The sequence below is a fragment of the Candoia aspera genome, chromosome 15 (genome assembly GCF_035149785.1).
Source record: "Candoia aspera isolate rCanAsp1 chromosome 15, rCanAsp1.hap2, whole genome shotgun sequence".
In the NCBI taxonomy this organism is placed as follows: domain Eukaryota; kingdom Metazoa; phylum Chordata; class Lepidosauria; order Squamata; family Boidae; genus Candoia; species Candoia aspera.
In genome coordinates, this window is record NC_086167.1 from 12,718,373 (window position 1) to 12,739,230 (window position 20,858).

Consider the following 20,858-nt stretch of genomic DNA (forward strand, 5'->3'; position numbering starts at 1 on the left):
GGGTGGGTATCCTTTGGATGAACCCTCTTCTGCAGCAAAATTCTTTGCGTGGAAAGTCAACACACTGAGACCCAGGACAGAATCAGATCTGTTGCTTTTGACATGCATAGGCCAGAGTTGAGGGATATGTAGGGACATTTATTTATTTTATATTTACTTATATTTCAAATTTCGTCACCGCCCATCTCATCTGAAAGCGACTCTGGGCGGTTTACAATAAAACTAAAATAAATACAGGTTAAAATGCAATAAAAACAGTATTCTTAAATAACAATATAAATATAAAATCCAAGATGGGGGTGTTGAAAAGTTCTTAATTAAATTCATGTAATTCACGGGGGCATCTTCAAGGTGCTAGCCACCCCCAGGATTGATTATCCCTCCTCCCGCCCCAAGCGAGGTGGCAGAGCTGGGTCTTCACCCCTTTCCGGAAGGCCGGGAGGGTGGGGGCCTGCCTCACCTCTGGGGGAAGAGTGTGCCACAGGGCGGGGGCCACGGCAGAGAAGGCCCTCCTCCTGCCCCCTGCCAATCGACAGTCTCTCATGGACGGGGTCCATTAACATGCCCTCTCTGCCTGACCAGGTGGGGACGAGTTGATGTAATGGGGTGAGACAGTCCCTCCAGTAACATTCATGGCTTTACAAAGTAGAACCCTTACAGGAGTTCAAACCTACATCTGTGTGTGTGTGTGTCCATGCGCACGTGTGCATGCGAGTTTGGGGCACTTACAATTTCACCACAGCAATCTTCTTCTCGGAGAAGAGGTAAGTGGATTTCTTCTTGTGTGGGTGAATCAGAAAGATCTTACAACGTCGTTGTACATGGATTTTAATGAAAAGCCTGCATGGCTCTCGTTACCTGAACATATATATATTTCAAAGCTGTGTGTACATCATAATGACAAGACTATTCTCCAGGTTATAAACTCAATTACTAACAGTAGCAAATTGGCAGCGTTATGAGAGGGGTATTACATCTCAGCTTGAAAAGATAAAGGAACATCATTTTGCCTTTAATCAATGAAGTGATGGAGGCAAGATCTTTTGACGGGAAAGGCATATAAAATGTTCAATCAAACCAATTTAAGCAAGTATTTTATGGAAACAATGCCCATCCGAACGACATTTCCTTGATTTCCAGCCTGTTTTATCAGAATGCACCTTTCAGGAGACACTGAGTACACCAAAATATGCCTAAAATCAACTAGTTCAATCATCAACATTAAGATACCCAGGCATAGTTAAGTTAGTCCACTACATTATAATTCCGGCTGACTTGGTAATGCATTAAAGATTCCTACTTGACCTCAACGATGAAACTGAAATGGATGCTCATGCATCAAACCGTACAGGTAATCTTCGTTTAGCAACCACAACTGGGATCGGCAACTCAGCCGTTAAGCGAGGTGGTCGCTAAGTGAAACAGCCACTGTGCTTATGATTCAGCTTCCCTTTGCTTTACACGCTGGGAAGCTTGTCGATGCATGGATTGGTCGCAAAGCTACTTTTCATCCGTTTGCAGTTACTTTTTCATCCACGAACAGTCACTAAACGAGACCTACCTGTACTCCCTTTGCTACTTAATGTCTGCATTTTACAGCATATACTCAAACAGATATTTCTCCGTACTACAAATATAGCAGCATTTAAATTGCAAGGAATTCAGGGATAAAGCCAAATCTCAGCCTGAGAATATGGGATGAAGACCTGGATTTGTACGCTCTCCAACTTAATTGCAGCCTTTTTAACAGAAGCCACAGCGAGTCATTATGTACAAACCAGGAAGCTATAGCGATGCTCTTGTCCCACCCAACCCAACGCAGTTAACTTCGTAGTTGTCTTACAGATTGGGTCTGCAAAGCACTATGTGAGGCTGGCTGCAAAAGCCAAAACCAGAATTCCCCCAACGTGGGCAGAATGGCTGGCTCTGTATACCAGCCTTTCTTAATTGCCCTTCAACTGCCATGATGCTCAATAGCCAGGCTAGCTAAGCAACTACAGGAGTTACAATTGTCAAGGCACCCATATTGGGGGAGACTGGTTGAAGCAAAGAGAGCATGAAATTATGCTCCAGCAGAACAAAGGAAGTTAACTGGGTTAACTTCCAGCGGTGTGAACCAGTTCTCATAATTCTCAGCAATGGGCCTGGCTGAGAGCTGAACCCTACTCAGCTGGAAATTGCCTCGGTTCGAAGCACTGGGCCAGAGGATGAACACCAGGGCCTATCATTTTACATTCCAGCTGCAGTTCAAATGTATGTGACGCTGCTATTTCATGACCATTACGGTGTTCTAGAGAGTCATTAACAAGCACTGTGCTACGCGTTCATATGACAACTGTGCAAAGTAATTTTAATGGAATAAATGTCTAAAGATACGCTGAGGATTTTTGTTGGTAAAACCTTCAAGGAATCAATCTCCAGGTCTAGCTTTGCTTATCTGCTACCGCTAATAGCACCAATAAAGTTTAAGAGTGCTCATGGCGTGAATTTCTATCCCCTATGTTCAAAAAGAAGAGATGAATACATCAGCTAACAGTAAAATTTCAGCGGTAAGAGTTCATTTACGAAAGAGAAAGGGGGTGAACTTATCCATGAAAGATCTGGCTACATTTTGCTTAATGAGGAAGAAATGTACCTGCAAGGAAGATTAATGGTAGAATTGGAGGCTACCTCGGATGGATGTACTATATATATTTGCTCATCATATCAGTTTAAAGCTAAGTTCATACGCTGCCTTCAAGATGGTTTATTTAAGTATAATTTGCTGTATAAGCTACAAGTGGTCATGTTTACTCTTCACACTAAGCCAGATCCCCATGATTTATAAACTACAGTTCACAAACCACAGTGACCATTTCACATAACCTGCTACGCTGAGACCAACCAAACTGTATTGTGGCTTAGGATATTGTACAAACCCACTGATAACTGGTAAGAACAAGATAGGCAAATCCTCTGTGAAACTGGGAGCTAATTATCAACATCTATCAGCTCTGTTGATTCCAGTGGAATATTGGTTGTCAAAAGTTGCATAATGTGAGGTTTTTTGGGGGGGGCGTAGAGGTGTTACAAAAGCACCATGGCTTTCTTATAAATATTATGTGACGTTCAATGCGAACGTGATGTTTGTGTCTGACCTAGCAGGGTACCTCTGTCCCCCCTTTTGAAGAAATAAACTGTTCATGTGCCATGCTTTCCTGGAAAACACGAAGCCGTGTCTGATGCCACATTAAACTGAATGGCAGAATCTGTTTAAAATTGGAAAAGCACTCTGTTTCATTAGTATACCAGCTATTAATTTCAAAAGCACCCTCGTCCCCATTATGGAAAAACGACTGAAACACAGTTTTTGGCAACAAAACGGTGAGTTTACAATCTGTTTCATCAAACACAAAATATGCACTGTAAACAACTCAAAGAAAGATAAAAGAAAAATAGTAAGGCAACATGCCCAGGTTTCTACGGTGACCTATCCATGTTGGTGGTCTATTGCACAAAGCTTCTGAAATAAAGGAAAAACATAGGTACATGTTGGGAATGATATTTAGCATTTACATGGCATGGGTCCAGGTTGCCTGAGGGACTGTCTCATCCCAATCACATCAACCCGTCCCACCCGGTCGTGCAGAGAGGGCATGCTACGGACCCCGCCTGCAAGTCCATCTGATGGGGTCCAGGAGGCGGGCCTTCTCTGCAACAGCTCCCGCCCTTGGGAATATCCTTCCCCCGGAAGTTAAGCTGGCCCCCTCTCTCCTGGACTTTAGAAAACAATTAAAGACCTGGTTTTGCCATCAAGCCTGGGGCAGGAGGGACAATAATCACCTTTGGGGATGGCTAGTTCCCTAGGTTGGCCCTATTCAACTTGCCGGTTATAGAGACCTCTTAGCCATCGGGTTCCTATCATATTTATAGTTTATCACGTATTATATTTATTCTATTGTTTCTAGGGTTTTTATTGTTTTATTGTAAACCACCCAGAGTCCCTTTTTTGGGAGATGGGCGGTGATAAATTTGATAGACAGATAGATAAACTTAACTCACATTTAGTTAACAATCATTTGCCAAAACAAGGCAAATACATTGTATTGGCCCCAAAGGAAGAAGGGTCTGAATTTAACCCCCCACCCTACCCAGGAAGGTGAGACAGAGATACATGTATCATCCATGAGTAGAGAAAAATCCTCTGCCAACTCTGTGCCAATTTAGGGTTACCAATCCCATCTAAACATAGCTCAAGGGTAGGGCCAGGACAGAAACATACATTAAAATCAACTGAGTTCAATAACTACTGATTAAAATTAGTTGCCTGTAAAATAAGATTTTTGTTGTTTATTTGTTCAGTAGCTTCTGACTCTTGACAACTTCATGGACCAGCCCACGCCAGAGCTTCCTGTCGGTCATCGCCGCCCCAACTCTCCCAAGGAGTAAACGAGTAAAATAAGATACTCATTTATAAAATGGACTGATCCTATCTGATTATACCAACCGTTTTTGTCCAACTTGTTTTACATTAAAAAAAACCCCTTAAAGTGTGCACGTGCGTGCACACCCCCCCCCCCCTTTCCTCCTTCCAGCAGAAACAGCAAAAAGAAAAGAAAAAAAACTCCAGACAGAGCTGGATGAAGGAATAATTGCATGGGGAAGTAAAGAGGAGATGAGGTAACAGGATATTGAAGGGGAGAAAGAAAAAAGGTAGAAAAAGGCCTGTTTAAGGGTTACCAAAAAAAGGATAAAGTTCAGCAGCAGAACAGATGCACCCTGCCTGATACTGTTCGACTTTAAACAGCAGTGGCTGATCGAGTTACACTTCTACCCATTTTCTGAGTATCCATGCTGTGCCAAACAGTGTGCTTTGCCTCCATAAAATACCATTTTTAGCCCAGAGTTCCAGGGGACTTGCCCATTTCTGGAACAGGAAGTGATGCTCTTTTGTACATCTCCCCCCGCCCCCCCCCACAACCTCAACACATACACACACCAACTCACACCATGCACTGAATCTGCAGCTCATTCTTTGGAGAAAGAAATGCACCTCCCTGTTGGGCATGGTTTATTTTAAGGGCCCGTTCGCCTGACTTCTGCAAAGGCATGGAAACCTGCCCCTGCGGGGATTCAATACAGCTCTGATCCTGCTATTCTCTACGTTGATTTTGTGTGTGAAAGTTTGGCGACTGGGGCAGAAGACGCCTGTGCTGTAATGACTGGTTTCCAGCCATTTTAAGGTAAGGAATACCAAGAAATCTGCAGTGCAATTGCAAAGATAGATGCAGATTTCCAGCAATTCTTATAAGGGAGGATTCCAATAACAACAAAAATGGCACTGGGGGATTTCATGCATAGCCTTAATCCTCCCTGCATTAGGAAGCAAGCTCACATAAAATGCAAAGTGCTCATCGCCCTTTCCCCCAGCAAAAAACAGGGCAGACAACACATTTTTAAAAACAAATCCACAGACTCCTCTCTTAGCTGCTCCAGTTATCGAGTAAGGCACACTGGGGAAAACAAGCAAACAAGTCAGCATGCCTCGCTGTTACATTACACTTTCATAAGCCTACCTTTGAGCTGTCACTGGCCTCTTTCTGAAGGAAGAACTGTTTCTTAAATTCGTAGTAGGCATTGTACTGATGCCAAGGCTGCAGAAATTCAAATCTATTAGGAAAGAAAGAAAAATGTAATTTGGGGGAAAATACCCACGAGCACCACCACCCCTCACTGTAGGTCTCAGCTACGATCTATTATTTTCCCACCGAAGGAACAAGGCGGCTATTTGATATTCTGAAAATAATCAGTTGTACCTTAATGCCCAGAAGATACATATATTTGGAAGTCAAGCCTCAAGATTCTTTGGCAATAATGCTTTATCATTAACTTGGGGTGGAGAGGGGAACAGATCTGCATGGGGATGGTTGCTATAGACCACTCCTCCCACACTTGGACTGTTTTAGATTCTTCACCACCTGGATTCTTTATTTTTACCTTTATTTATATTATTTATTGTTGTATTTTATTCTGTGTATTTTATGGTTGTTTTTAATCGATCGTTGTAAACTGCCCAGAGTCCCCCGACGGGAGGAGATGGGCGGGGACAAATTGGATAAATAAAATAAAATAAAATAAAAAAACTTCCAGTAGTTTCTTGAATTTCAGTGTGAGGAACTACGACAGATTACTCCGTTCTTTTTTTCCTGACAAGACAGTCAGTAAGGGAGTGGGGCAAGCTACTTGCTTGCATGGTTACCGTAAAATGAAATTAAGACAGAAGTCTCCTGCACTCACCTTGGATCATTCTTGGCACGAACGCTAGTCTCAAATTTAATCCCATTCCTTGCAACATACTCTGCGAGCTTGTCAATTACAGGCTGGATATCTGGAGGTGGAGGAATGATGGCTACCACTGGAGGAATTGAGCTGGAAAATGTCAGAAGTTTAAGATTTACACAGGCAGAGAACACAACATATTAAAACAGAGGAAGCAGCTCATTTTTTAATGTATCACATGACTGAGGGCCAACAGTGAATCTCTTAAAAGCCAGTTATTTAGACGGCACCAGAAAAAGGGAAATACAGATCATGGTTCCAGGCAGCATTTCAAAAGTTCTGCACAACTGACTAAGATTAGTAGATCTAAATGATTCATTCTGGCACCCAAATTTGCAGTTCTGTAGAATTTGCAACTATTTGAAGCAGGATGCCCACAAATCAGGAGAAAAAGTTGTTTTGGAAGCATTCTGCATACAGGGCTTCCATTGGACAAAGGTTACTTATGAAATTTTTCTATGTATTCTGGAAATCTAACACCCTGCTTTAATTGAACTCTGTTCTTTTGGAACAGATTCTTTTATGGGAGATATACACACCCACAGACTATATTTTTCATTACAAGAAATACCAAAGCAATATACATTACAAATATTTAATGTCCCGCAGTAAAAATTCTTAGCAGTGAAATTAACCAAAGTAAACCAAATGCTATTAGTTCTGTTGGTGACAAAACAAAGACGGGAAATCAAAGGAATCTTAGGCAATCAAATAGGGGTTCAATTTGCAGTGGAAACAGATCATGATGGAGATCATATCCTCATGCTGGACACTAGAGCAAAATTAGTATCATCAGGCTTGGATATGGTCAGTAGAACATCCTCTCCAGAATGTAAGCTTGGGAAGACCCATCTGGAAGTGGGTGGTTCATTAAACAGAAATTAAAGAGGCATCTTGCACATTATAAGCCTGCACGGTGCTGGCAGGGGAGGAAAGGAGATTATTTTTAGTGAAAAGATTAATTGCCGACCAAGAAGCCCATCAAAAAATGACAAAAGGCCCTTGAGGACATCATGCATGAAACAAAGCTAGACAAGGCAAACATACAGGCTATTTTGTGCTCTCTAAAGCTCTGACATCTTTAGGATGTAATGAGACATCCTTTCATTTGAGCTGCCTTTTTAATTGTTAACATTTAATCACTTTAACTGCCCACAGCCTGGTAGCTGGGAAGCCTCCTTGCCAAAGCATGGCTTTGAAAAACCATGGAATTGCTGTGAGGCAATCATGGAGCCCCTGGGTTTATCTAAATTGGTAAGCTGCACTGGGGTTTGCAAAGGGATCATGGGGAGGCTGCCACAAAGCATGAACACGGGAAATAACACAATTATAAACCTACGATAATACCGTAAGAAACCTACAGGTAGTCCTCGTTTAGCGACAATTGAGACCAGCAACTTGGTTGTTAAGCAAAGCGGTTGCTAAGTGAAACCACGACCGTGCTTACAATCTTGCTTCAGCTTTCCTTTGCTTTACAGACCTGTGAAGGTCGCAAATGCAAGGATTGGTCAGAAAGTTACGCTTTCATCACTGTCATAACTGCAAATGATCGCTAAACGAGGACTACCTGTACAATAATAAAAACTACAATAATGCAACCTATTTTATAATAGCTTTCTAGTATATGGAACTAAGCCAATTGGAAGACTCCCTTTAGGGATTTGCTCCCCACTCCCCCCTACTTTTAAAGCCGCGTCAGACACTCGATTATAACTGGGCCTCCTCGGATTTTGTGGCCATAACTTTTATGCCCAACACTACCGGGTTTTGCAACAGGCAATGGTCTCAGCAACTTGCTTTCTTAATGCAGCTGTATTAAGTGAGCTGAATCTGGAATCTATTGTAATCAGTGAAGAAAGTCAGTCATGGTCAAGAAAGAATCCTGTTGATTTCAGCAGGAGCTATGCTTAACTCGCTTCGTCTGGAGCTAGCCTTGTAGAACGTTGATTTCTGATGACGGTGGGAAACCCCCCGTTGGAGAACTAGCCAAGTCCCTGCTGCTATCAAGTCAACATTATCTGAGCACCAGTGGGTTGTTGCGTCTAACCAGCGAGTTATCATCATTAGCTTTGGTTTACTTTCAGAAAAGTGGATTCCCCCACTGTTAGGAAAGGAGGGGGTTCTGCTGCAAATAGCAAAGTCCCTTGAGGAGCAGGCTGCCAGTTACCAAGTTCACTGAACAAAGCTACTTGAGCTCTAAACAAGCTGACATGGAGTATGATACCTTGCTGAAGTGCTCGTGACAGGCAATACACCACTTGTGTCCTCGCTGGCTTCCGAAGATGGCGGTGGTGTCGTGCCGGGAGGCGGAGGTGCTGTTATCGTGGCTACGCCGGTAGTGCTTGATACCGTCACCCCGGCTGGCAGGGCGCTGTAGTAAGTGGCCATGTCAATCCCTGGGGGTGGCGGGGCGAGGCAGTAAGTTCCATCGGGCAACATGTAATAACTGTAGTACATGGCTGCCATCGTTGCTATGAAAAGAAGTGGGATGATCAGAACTTTGGCCAGCATGAACAGGAAAGGCCAGCTCAAACAGCAGCATGGATCCTCCTCCCAACCCTCACCATTCTGTGCACAGCTGCAATGCACCTAGAACACCGTCTGGGTTCAAAGATCAAGCTTACTAATACTTTATCCCTTTCTCTTGCCTAGCAAACAGGAAATAGCATTTTGTCAACACGTCCAAGTGGAATGAGGCAGGTGCACTGAAGACCAAACGGAAACAACCTTGGAAAGAATGAGGAATGAAAGAATTGGAGAAGAAACCCAAAGACAAGTCATTATTAGTTAATTATTAATCACTGCATCCTGACTGTGCTTCATGATATTAGATAGATAGATAGATAGATAGATAGATAGATAGATAGATAATATATATAATTAGATATATTATATCAGCACCTCTGAGCTGGTGGTATGTGGTCAACAGTATGGTTTACAAGGTGATCTCTAGAGTTCCTAGCTTGCATAGAACAGTGTGAACATGCTTGTGGTAAAACTGGGTTTTGGTTGCATTGTGACATACAAGCTAAGATGACCTGAAACTGAGTGGTACACGTGATATGCCTATTACTATGGCTGGTAGTCTAACCTGTACCTTCCCTATCTTCTTAAAACGTGTCATGTGAACATCCCAATTGTCTATGCCAAGATGGATGGTGGATCTACAGGCTCCATCACATACCAAAGGTTGTGATTTGGAGGGTAAGAAGAGTAAAAGGTGATAGGCAGAAATTAATGGATGAAATGAAAGAAAAATAGATTTGCTGTTTACCTGTGAATCTAAGAGGAAGGATGAAATAGATGTGAATGAAGGTGTTCTGATCTTACAGAATAGAGCTGATGAATACATGCAGGAAAGTCAAGATACAAATGAGAACAAAGGGGCTAAAATGTATGCCAGAAAGTATGAATTGGTGACATCTAGGTTGTTGAGGGTGCATATGAAAGTAAGAATCTATAGGTAGGTGATAAGGTACATATTATGGTCTGTTAAACGGTAATAATGGTAGAATCACATATGAGTTTTGGGAAAAATTGTGCAATGTTATGAATAAAGGCAATCCAGGGGGAAAATATTATGTTATGTGACATAAATGGATGAGTAGGAATGAGATGAGAGGGTATGAAGTCGTGATTGGGCTATTTGGAGACCAAGAATGAATGAAAGTGATTATTATGGTTACCTGCTTAGAAAAATGTTTGCTTGTGTTGAAATGTATGACTATTCACATGGCAAAGGAACTAATATGTACACACATTTATTTGCAACCAAAGGTTTTAGCAAATGTCACATAAAATTAAAACAATCCATATCAATTCAATACATCCCCTCTAATATTAACAGCACTATTGGTCAGCATCTGCTTTTGTATCTTCCTTGTGGCCACTGCAAACAATGCAACTGGTTTAGTCACACATTCATCAACATCAGTCAACAGAAAATAGATTTTTTTCTTCTAAACTAGACTGATACAGTTGGATTAACAAAGGCATGATGAATCGAGTTCTAGGTTCCTGATAATAATTTGCAACATAATAAGTAACGGCTCAAATCTTCCACCTGTGAGTTACTACAAATGCATAAATGGTGTGTAGTTGGTGCTCCTTTATATCTTCCATCCAAATAGGCTGTCGGCATTGTTTGAAAATGAAGTTCTGTGAAAGCTTGTCTCAGGGAATGGGATGTAAGACACTGTAAATAATATGACATTCCTTGTCCATCTTTAAAAGATCGATACCACTTGGCCAACTTCTACTTACATACCTGCTCTTTAGCTTGTCTAAAATCTTTAAAAAATAAATAGTCCCTCAATAAAGTAGGATAAAATAGGTCATTCAACAGTTCATGAGCTAGCGATAATTGTGAGAATGGTTTTAGTCACAAATTCACCCATCTATTACTGTTGAATTGTCTGTGGAGTGTCTGAATCTGAAAGTGCGGTTGATTTGATTATGATAAAAGGTTGACAGAATTAGCGAACGATACAAGGGTGACGAGAGGTCATGAAGGTTGTGCTCTTGACACTGTGAAGAGTGGATCTTGGGGAAAAAAAATGGATATGGACAAAGAGGGAAGGGCTGAAAGAAACTAAGATGAAAACAAACCAATTGCAGAAATAGAAAGTACAAGTCCTGTGCAAAAAGACATTAGAGGATCGATTACTCTCTCAACAGCATGAATGGAATATGGATATAAGTGCCTACAACAGAAAGTGTTGCTTGCAAATTCCAAAAACTAACTTAAAGAGCATTTTAAAATATTAAAAAGGCTGCCCAGACCTCTCCCCCGCCCCCCACCAAAAGTGCATCCCCTGAAGGAAGTTTTAGAAAGTAATGGAACTGGAAATCACCCAATTGCTGTCAAAGGCTGGCGTGCATACAATCTCTGCAGTTTGCAAGCATTTCATTATTTTATCAATACCATAACATGCATTGCAGGAATGCCAATTTAAAACAGCTCAGCTGTTTACGGAATAATCACCTTGCATTCATGTGTTGGGAAGAGTCTGCATAATTCATGTGTTTCAAAGGCACTGTGATAAATGACGAGCCTGATTGGGTGGGGAGCTTTTAATGCAGCATTTAATTAAATATACATGTATGAATCCTTCATTTGGAAAATACCAGCTGACCAAGCCACCAACAGGAGTTGGTCTAATTTTACACACAAAATCCTGGGGGTTATTTAGGCCACCTGCTCAGGGCAAGAATCCAAACCAAAATGTATCCCGAGAGACAGTTGCTTTAATTCTTAATTTTAGAATTCTCTGTCAGACTTTCTGAATAATTTAGAAAAACAGGATGAAAAGGGGTCTTAAAATGACAGAACGCAAGACCTAGAACTCTAATTAATAAAAATATTTCATTAATAAAACAGACCTGGTACTTCAGTCAATGGCTTAGCAACAGTGTTAAAAGCTTAAAGGAAGAAATTCTGTGAGAATGTCCATTTCCTAAGAAGATTCATGACAGACCTCTAAATAAAAATAGACCTGGCATCTATCAGGGGAAAAAAAGAACATTGCAGAAAGAAAGCTTGGAAAGATAACAACTCTGTACCTATTAACAGCAACAAGGTAAGCCCTGAACAAGCCCAGCATATACTTAATGAGCTCCATTAGTCTCTAAAAACAAGGAATTTATAGGACTGCAGTCATGTTTTTCTCCAAGAGAATGTTACACCACCGCTATTCTAACATGGCAGGTAACGAACCAATTTCTTATGCCAACTGTACTGAAATAAAAGAAACTTTCATTTTACTGAAATAAAAGAGAGAAACTCTGCAGTTATGAGGAAGTTTCTTATATCCTGAAATTCTCCAAAGCAACGTGCTGGGAAAAAAAAAATGCAACTGCAATCCTAGAACTACTTTTGGGGAGAATATGGGCTATTTACTTAAAAAAAATGCATGGAAATAAACAACATGAGCGACTTTGGTATATTCATTAGGAGAAATAAAGTAATAGCAAGTAATTCAATAACGCCCAGCTTCAGTCGCAGCTCTCCTGTAGAAGTGGTGCAGGTCAGCCACAGAACCAATTTTAGCTTAGATTTTAATAAAAGAGGTTGCTAGGATCAAAGTGGCAGCTATGCAACAGGTCTCCATTGAGGTCACTCGGGGGACAACGCTCAGGAGTGAGTCCTAACTGAGGGCAGATGCTTGGCATGCTGAAGATCCCAATTTCAAAATTCAGCACCTTTAATAATTCATGCAGGGAAAGGAAACCTGCACCCATCCAAAGGCTGTGAACTATAACTCCCAAGATTCCTCATCACTGACCACAATGACTACGTTTGCTGAAGACGGTGGCTTAAGAGGGCCCATAATGCTGAGTAACAGGCAATGGCAATAAATCTTCTCTGCAAGGCCCAGGAGAGTCCTTATCATTCAAAGTAAATAGCGATGAGCTAGATCAGTCTTTCCATAAATCTTGTTCCTTCTAGGTATGTTGGAACTATATTTTCCAGAACTCTGGCATGATGGCTGATGACAGAGCACAGAGAATCACAAGACTTGTCTTGGGCATGTTACAAAAAAAAACTTCTGCTATGTGGATATATATCTTGCAGTCTATGCCTTTTGGGGGGTGGGGGGAAGGCGGATAATTTTTCATTCCAACCCCGAACGGGTTATTCTAGGAGTGGAGTCCTTGGTGCTCTCTGAGCCTTGTTGTTTTCTTGCAGACGTTTCATTGCCAGGCTAGGCAACATCTTCAGTGCGAACTATTCTAGAAGTGCTAGAAGGTCCAACCACAGGATGGTCCTATTTTGAGATCATGCCACCTAGAAAGGTCCACTTAAGGTCTAAACATCCTGTTTGGGGCCTGAACGTTTCATGGCATCAAAGTTGCACACCCCTAATTCTTGCATGAATTATCTCAATGGATTTCCATCAGGCTAATGAACATTTTGCTCAAATATATTTTGTCACAGAAAGCATAGTTGAAATGTCTGCATGTCTTTCAAGATAAACTAAAACGTTGTGTTGTACTTACCCAAACATCATTCGAAATTACCAAAAAGTGGTCCTGCTAAACACCTAAGCATTCTACTTGTGCTCTGACTTCCATTTTTTTCATGCATTGAGTCTTAAAAGAGTTTCTCATTCAAAATTGTCTAATTAACCAAACAGCCAGACTCCTGCTTAAAGCTTTTCCCGCCGAATCAAAGATAATCGCATCTCAACCTCATTTCACTGAAGTAAGGAATACGGTATCACAAGGGAGATTTACGCACATCTTAACGTGAATTGGCTCTACTGGTACTAAGTCATCTAGAAACTTCATTTTTGAGAGATGAGCAAAAGGTTACTCTTTAGCTCAGCCTCTCTCAAGTTTTTGACCCTGGAGGAACCCTTGAAATATTTTTCAGGCCTCGGGGAAGGAACCCCTGCACATTCAGGCTCAAATATAGGACAGAAGTTACAAAATTATTGTATTTGTTTCATGGGTAGGCCTGTATATAGGTACTAAGTTCTTAAACTAAAAATAAAAAATGAAACTTACCTCTTTAATGTCAAGCTGCCTGAATTTGAAACAATTTTTAAAATAAATCGTGATCTCCCAGGGAACCCCTAGTGACCTCTTGTGGAACCCTGGGGTGCCACAAAAGCCTGATTGAGAAACCCTGGTCTAGCTATTATGTTTGCAAGCTTATGGAGGTTCAATGCAGACAAAAAAAATATCTGCTTCAGAATATACCAAAGCTACAACTTTTCCTGGAATAAAGAGCTTTTATGACTGAACGATTCAATGATGAAAAAGCAACTTTTTTTCTATGAAGAGCTAATGGACACCATAAAATTATGAGTCGGGTAATTTCTATATTCTTCAGGAAGAAATGTCTATCAGCGGCTACAGGTATGTTTGTTTCAGGGCTGGATTTTAAAATGAATCTATTCATTCTAACATACTTTCCGCCCAACCTAGATTCTTCTGAAACACACACACACACGTACCAATAAACAGAATACACTAGAAGACTGGTAAAGTTTTGCTTGCTCAAACAATTCTACTCCCCCAAACACTACAGATTGTTGAGCAAGGCCCTGCAGAGTTAAGTGTACAAGTCAATTTCATATTGACAAGTCTACATTTGTAAAGCTTTGACACCTTTCTGAAAACAAACCGTTTTTAAAGAAAAATGTTCTGCAGGCACTGACTCAGCTGGGCTCAGCTTTTTGCAGAGCAACACCACTCGTAGGTTCTGACTTGCAGGCAGAACCACAAATCCATGAATGGTTCTGAATCTGGTTTTCCAACCAAAAAGGCCTGATTTTTAAAAAGAAAGCCATATGCATTGGGCAAGACAACGGCAACCCTGCTGTCTGAAAAACCTTCTGCTGAAGGATATTGCATCCTGCAATCTGTTTATGGTTGCCTCAATATCAACTGGGGTCAAGAACAGCATTCAACAAGGCTAGACGTCTTAATGCTGAAGCTGTTGGTACAATGAAATAAAATATATCCATACAGTTCATCAACATTCCACACAAGGTCAGGTTATCTACAAGCATCTGCTGTAGGCCAGCAGAGAAGGCAGAGGCCAAGCAGAGCTCAAAGAAAAAAGAGAGGCTGGGTGTTCCGGGCACAGCAAGAACTTCTGAATCTTTAATAGTAAACCAAGAGGTAGAAAGACTCCCAGAAACCCATGACTGATATGGTCTTTATACGCAGCTTGGAAGCTGAACATTAGAGCCAGTATGAGGTAACAATGAAGGTGTTAGATTGGCACTGGGTGGATCCAGGCTGAAGTCTACCTTCAGCTATGGAACCTCCCTTGGTGACTTGGAGCCAATCCCTTTCTCTTAACCTAAGGCCCAGTGTGGCATAGTGGTTACGGTGATGGACCAGGACTGGGGAGACCTATGTTCAAACCTACTCTCAGCCGTACAAGCTCACTGGGCCAGTCACACTCTTTCAGCCAAACCTTGACAGTGACAAAATAAGAAGCCTGATTCAACAAGTTCTTCTTAAAGTGTCCCCCACCTCCACCCCCAGGCACATATTAAAAGGCAGAGCTCATACAGTCAATTCTAAAAAAAACAAGAATGACCAACCCTGAAATTCTCAGTGGATCAAGTTTCCATAGTCCATGACAAATCCCTGTTAAAAAGGATGCAAGTCGGAGATGGAGAATCTACTTCACGTGCAGAAGCTCCCAATTTCAGTCTCTGGAGAAGGAATCACTGCCTGATTCAGCTGAGAAAATCAAGCTTGATGAACAAGCAGTTGGACTAATATAAGGCAGCTTCTGGTAGGATTCACCAAGAACTACAGAGCCAGTCCAGATATCCCTGTTTAGACAGTCTCCCACTAAACAAATTTCAAAATGTTGGAAAACAATCATCTACACAAAGATTACATCCCAATCAACTGGCAAAACTCTTCCCCTCAATCCCAAGATTGTCATAGGAAAAAGTCTTCTGTAGAGATCGTAACTGCCACTTTTACTTTATTGTGGGGTTTTAAGTTATGGTAATTTTCTACAGCACTGTTAGGTAATTCTCTCTCATTTTGCCAAGACCTAATTTTCTTATTAAGATGACTATTTGGTGATTAGCATTATGCCCTTTGCTCAGCTGGCCTTTAACTCATATTAATATTTAATATGCAATAAATGACTCACTTTACAAATTCATTCTGTATTGCAGAACAGATAGAACAATAACAACTGTGACAAATATCCCTTGGAGAAAGCTATGCAACCCCCCATTTGTTTACAATAGATTTACCTATTTCCAGTAAGAAATGCAAATAAGTACTAGTAAACAAAACAAAGGAAAAACTGTTTTCAAAAGGATAAGGCTCCAGGAAATCATCAACTGATGCTTTACTCTCAAAATATGAGCCATTATATATTGATTATATTTAAAATTCTTTCTGAACTTCTAAAACGTAAAAATCTAGACACTCAATATACCAATGAGTTCTTTCCTTATCCTGATCATTTAATTGGATCAACTCTCTCTTGGATACCCATCATGAGTTTAATTTGCTCAAGAGCAAAATTTTGTCTCGGGTGCAAAGTATGTACTTCTAGCCGCCTTCTTCTCAGTGAGGAAGCATCTCAAATACAGCTAATTTCATGCAGAAAAATGAATGATTGGGCTACAAAATCAAGAAAATTAAGGCCATCCTTCAAGAAAACTATCCAGGACTAGACAATACTTACAATAAGTTAACTAAGAAAACCTGTCACTAGGAGAAGCACAAGAACAAATTAAGGAACGGATGCAATGGAAGCTAACATGAGGAAAGGAATAAATTGGTTCTCCATCATCTGCATTTAGCCAAGGGAGCTGAGTGACTGATTCTTGCCTCATAAAGAACTTCAAACTATTCTTTAAAGTCACATTAACGACCTTTGTATGTTACCAGTTTGAAAGCTGAAAACCAATGTAAGCAAAACCCCCATGTCTGTGTTGCTGGGCCCAACTCCAAACCCCTGTTGAGTCTATCCACCTAACATACATAAATCAAATTATTTATGATCTGAGATCAGCAATAGAAAAAAACCAATAAAATAAATATATATATATGTGAAACGAACTGCCATTTCAGGGAGCGTCTGAATATGAAACCATAGAAGGCGCTGGTACACATAATATACCTGGTCATTTATTTTTTCATTGGCTGTGAAGAAAAGCCACAGGGCCATGCATAAATAGAAGGCTGACCATCGCTGTCCAGAGAGGAAAAATTGCACTGCATTCCCTTATAATAGCAATGAACAATGCTAATATTATTCCTCACTGAAACCAGTATTTTTTCTAAAACTATTCATGGCAAATATATGTTTCTGTAGATATTATAGAAAGCACCTTGTGAATTAAGTTAAGATTATTTTAAAAGACAGGCTTTCGAATTATCAGTTTTTGTTCCAATCCCATTTTTCTGAGCATCCTGAAATATCACTTGCCAGCCCTTTCTCAATTGATTAATCAATCTTCCAAGTTTATCTTGTGTTACTGTAACTTCCATTCTGGGAATATTAGCTCCTCAAATCCAATGCTGCTAATGCAAACCCAGCAAAACGGCTGAGGGCTAGGAAAATATAAACCCACGGTCCATGAAACCTAGGACAGCGCTCTTTTCTGCAGTTAAATTCTTCAACATAATAGGCCATGAAATATGTATATTTCTGAACAGGAGAATATTTTGACAGACAGAGACAGAGAATGGAAGGCCAGATTTGAGATTTGTACTGAGATTCTCTTCCTTCATCGTTTACTGAAACCCTGATCACATCACATACTTCACAGAACATTTTAGGCGCATCCTCAGTATCCGTTACTGGCTATGAATAAGCTTGCACACGTTGGATGTTCGCTGTCGGCAGAAATCTGAATTTAAATTAAAGTTCAGTGTTCTGATCATTTTAGTACTGTGGGTGCTAGGCATTTAGCAAAACATCTAGTTCTTTTATTACCACATTGACATGAATATCAGAGTACATTTGTATTATAGCTTTTCTTCCACAATGGAATCAGTACCAAACGGCGTTCCATCCAATCACTGAATATGCCCATTTTGGGAACCTTAACAGCCCCCGGCCACTTAAATAATTTAGACGGGTTCTTAATTGCACGTTAGGGCACTCAAAACCGAGCCCCCAACATACATCAGTTGCCTAAACTGAACTATTACCTCGCAAAGCACAAGTGTTGATTCACAAATCAGCGTAAGCAATAGCAGTTAGGAACTTAACGCTGATCAACGGCACATTTACTTTCGTTAATATATCCGTGTGTATCTATATCTATTATCTATATCTATTTTGTTGTTTATTCGTCCAGTCGCTTCCGACTCTTCGTGACTTCATGGACCAGCCCACGCCAGAGCTTCCTGTCGGTCGTCGACACCCCCAGGGACGAGTCTGTCACCTCTAGAATGTCATCCATCCACCTTGCCCTTGGTCGGCCCCTCTTCCTTTTGCCTTCATCTGTATCTATATTTATTTCTATATCTATAGCATATCTATAAAAGACAGACCTACCTGAGAAAATAAGAAAAGAAGGCCTCCATGTTTTTTTGCATTTTACGATTGGGTGCTTAGCACCCAACTTTAATAAGAGGAAATCACAGCATCTCATTTTATCTGAAGAACAATCTTTGTATGGATTGTATAATGAGAAGTAGCAGCACAGATGCTGAGCCTGCACTTTCCGAATCACTCTGAAATCACCTTATTGACTTGAGTGGGATAACCCCTGAACTGCAGTGCTAAAAGGTGCTAGCCAACGGCATTCTTAGCAACAAAATATTTGGGGTTTTGCTTCCTTGGCCGTCGCCAGGATTTCACAGAAATCTGAGCCTCCTTGCTGAAAACATCCACACAAAAGAAAAGTTCTGGGCACACTGAAGAAGAATCATTCAGATGACCTTTCACACCTTTTGGGGTCAATCAAAATATGGAGTACTGGAGCTTGTCTGCTGTTAGAATCTGCCTCTCTACCATTCAGAATAATTTATCTTTGGCCTTCTCACTGCAGATTAGAACATACTTTTTTTTAAAGGAAGAACAGTACTGTGTTTCTGAAATGGATTAAGCAGTTTTGATTCCCCCACCCCCATGGAGAAATATAGCTAAATTAACAACACCGTCCCACTGTTACAAGACACGCATGTTTTTGAGGGGTTCTTGCATACAATCCCTGAGAGTCATTGTCAGAACTCACCTGTCTGCTCCACCCTGTCCTTACTGTGCAGGGAACCCGATGCCAGCCAAAAAAGGAAAAAAAGTTTTGCTCAAACGAAGGGTTAAACACCACTGAACCACAGGGTTCCACCCCAAGAATAAGCTAGCTTCAGGTAAGTGCAGCCCAGGGGATTGCTGGTTTTTAAATCAGAATTACTGTGGTTCCACGGATACTGTGTTGAGGAAGCAAAGAATCTAAAGCGTCTCTGGAACTGAGTTATCATTCCTCTGATGTTAACGCTGCTAACATTTGCAAGTCCTATCTCACTTATATGTAGAGGAGAAGTATGGAAGATATTATTATCCTATGATGCTCAATTTGTGTACGCATGGCATGTGCCTTGAGAAATGTAACCGTCTTCATTAATTTAATTCTCTTCCACTGTGCTCTTTGGAGTTAAGGATATCAATATTGCACAATCCATCTTCCCTCTTCTAATAAAGCGGGCAGCGACATCATTGGAAAGGAACAAAAATACATCATTGGATGCAACTATTACTCTACGAGAGTGACAGATCATTATTCCAGGAGCATCACTATCAACACTAAAGCAACAGCTTCACCGTTTAGCCCAAGCCGAATGGAAAAAGATCAGACAAGTTGCAGGGGGGCTGCATTAAACAGGATATTCTACAGCTACGAAGACGTGCTCTCCCATTGTGGGGGGATCCCAATCCAGAAAACATTTGTCTTTTAGTGCCTAGAGGTCTGAGGCCATACAGCCCAACATGCAGTTGTTCAAATGATGCGGCCCCTGCCCACCCCCCGCAAAAATCCGGAACTCAGGGAAAGTATTTGGAAAATTGAAAGCTTGGCGAGGTTCTTTTATACATGCAAAATGCATTCATTCATCTATTAAACAGGATCCACTGTCACATCCTTAACACCAGTTCTGCTAACTTCCCCAAGATGCCTGTGTACTTAATTGCAGCTCCAATACCCAATTTGTTTTGAATATACACACACAGGCTCAAAGGTTAATGGCTGGTGTCTCCAAAATAGAGTACTGAGGCTGGATCTTATTACCCTGGACACCGTTGCTCTTTCTGGACAGGCAGCTCTGAGCTGCGGATCGATGGCAAACAGCAGAATTCTACTTCCTTTCCTGAAACTGAGATGTGTTCGGAGTGTCTAAATGTGTGACTGAAAAGATGGTAACCGCACAAGCAATCGAGTTGAAAAGAAGCAAATCTGCTTAAGGCTACCCAATAATATCCCTATTGCCTCTTTGAGCCCATTAATAAGCAGCAACCTTCTGACCCGCTTAATTCTCTTATCAACCATGTACTTACGATCCGAAGAATATTCCACTTGAGATGACTGTGCTGTCGCCCCCTCGCCCGTCTGAGGGGCAGCCAAGTTGTCAGCTTGGGCTCTCCGAACAAGGGCTGCCAATGGGTGATCGGGATCCACCACCTTCAGAGGCTGCAAGGGGCAACACAAGTAGTATTAGGATGACTTTATTGATTAGCCAACTGACCACATCAAAAAACTGGGCATCAGCCACAGTAAAATACAACGACGTAAGGCAGATAAGATAAAATAGACTAAAGTGAGTTAAAGTAAGGTAAAATACAGTAAGGTGAAACAGAGATAAAAGAGTAAGATGAAAGAGTGCGAGGTAATGCAGGGGCTTATAATAAGATGATCAATAAAACACAAAAGCAATATATGTTCAGGTGAATCCGTCACCTTTGCATGCCACCCCAACGTGTCCTGTAAAAGGTGTGCTCAGCTGGACAGCCCTGGCTACGAAATGAACAGTCCTAGTGACCGCACGTGTTCGTGCCCTGAAGGAAGTAACACAGTTGTTTGTTACGGTCCCAATATATGCTT

At 41.2% G+C, this 20,858-nt stretch overlaps 1 protein-coding gene and 1 long non-coding RNA gene across 6 annotated transcripts in view; one reads left to right on the top strand and one right to left on the bottom strand.

The window, feature by feature from the left end:
• Nucleotides 1-20,858, top strand: part of LOC134505800 (uncharacterized) — a 219,818-nt gene that overhangs the window by 62,302 nt on the left and 136,658 nt on the right. The window lies entirely within an intron of this gene.
• The window catches only part of SFSWAP (splicing factor SWAP), a 78,024-nt gene that overhangs the window by 42,760 nt on the left and 14,406 nt on the right, over nt 1-20,858 (bottom strand). For all 5 annotated transcript variants that reach the window (XM_063315781.1, XM_063315778.1, XM_063315777.1 and 2 more), the window contains exons 7-10: nt 20,315-20,447; nt 8,543-8,789; nt 6,277-6,408; nt 5,556-5,649 (exon numbers count right to left, since the gene is read on the bottom strand). In XM_063315781.1, the coding sequence (XP_063171851.1) occupies nt 5,556-5,649; nt 6,277-6,408; nt 8,543-8,789; nt 20,315-20,447 (606 nt within the window). The remainder of the gene's footprint in view (nt 1-5,555; nt 5,650-6,276; nt 6,409-8,542; nt 8,790-20,314; nt 20,448-20,858) is intronic.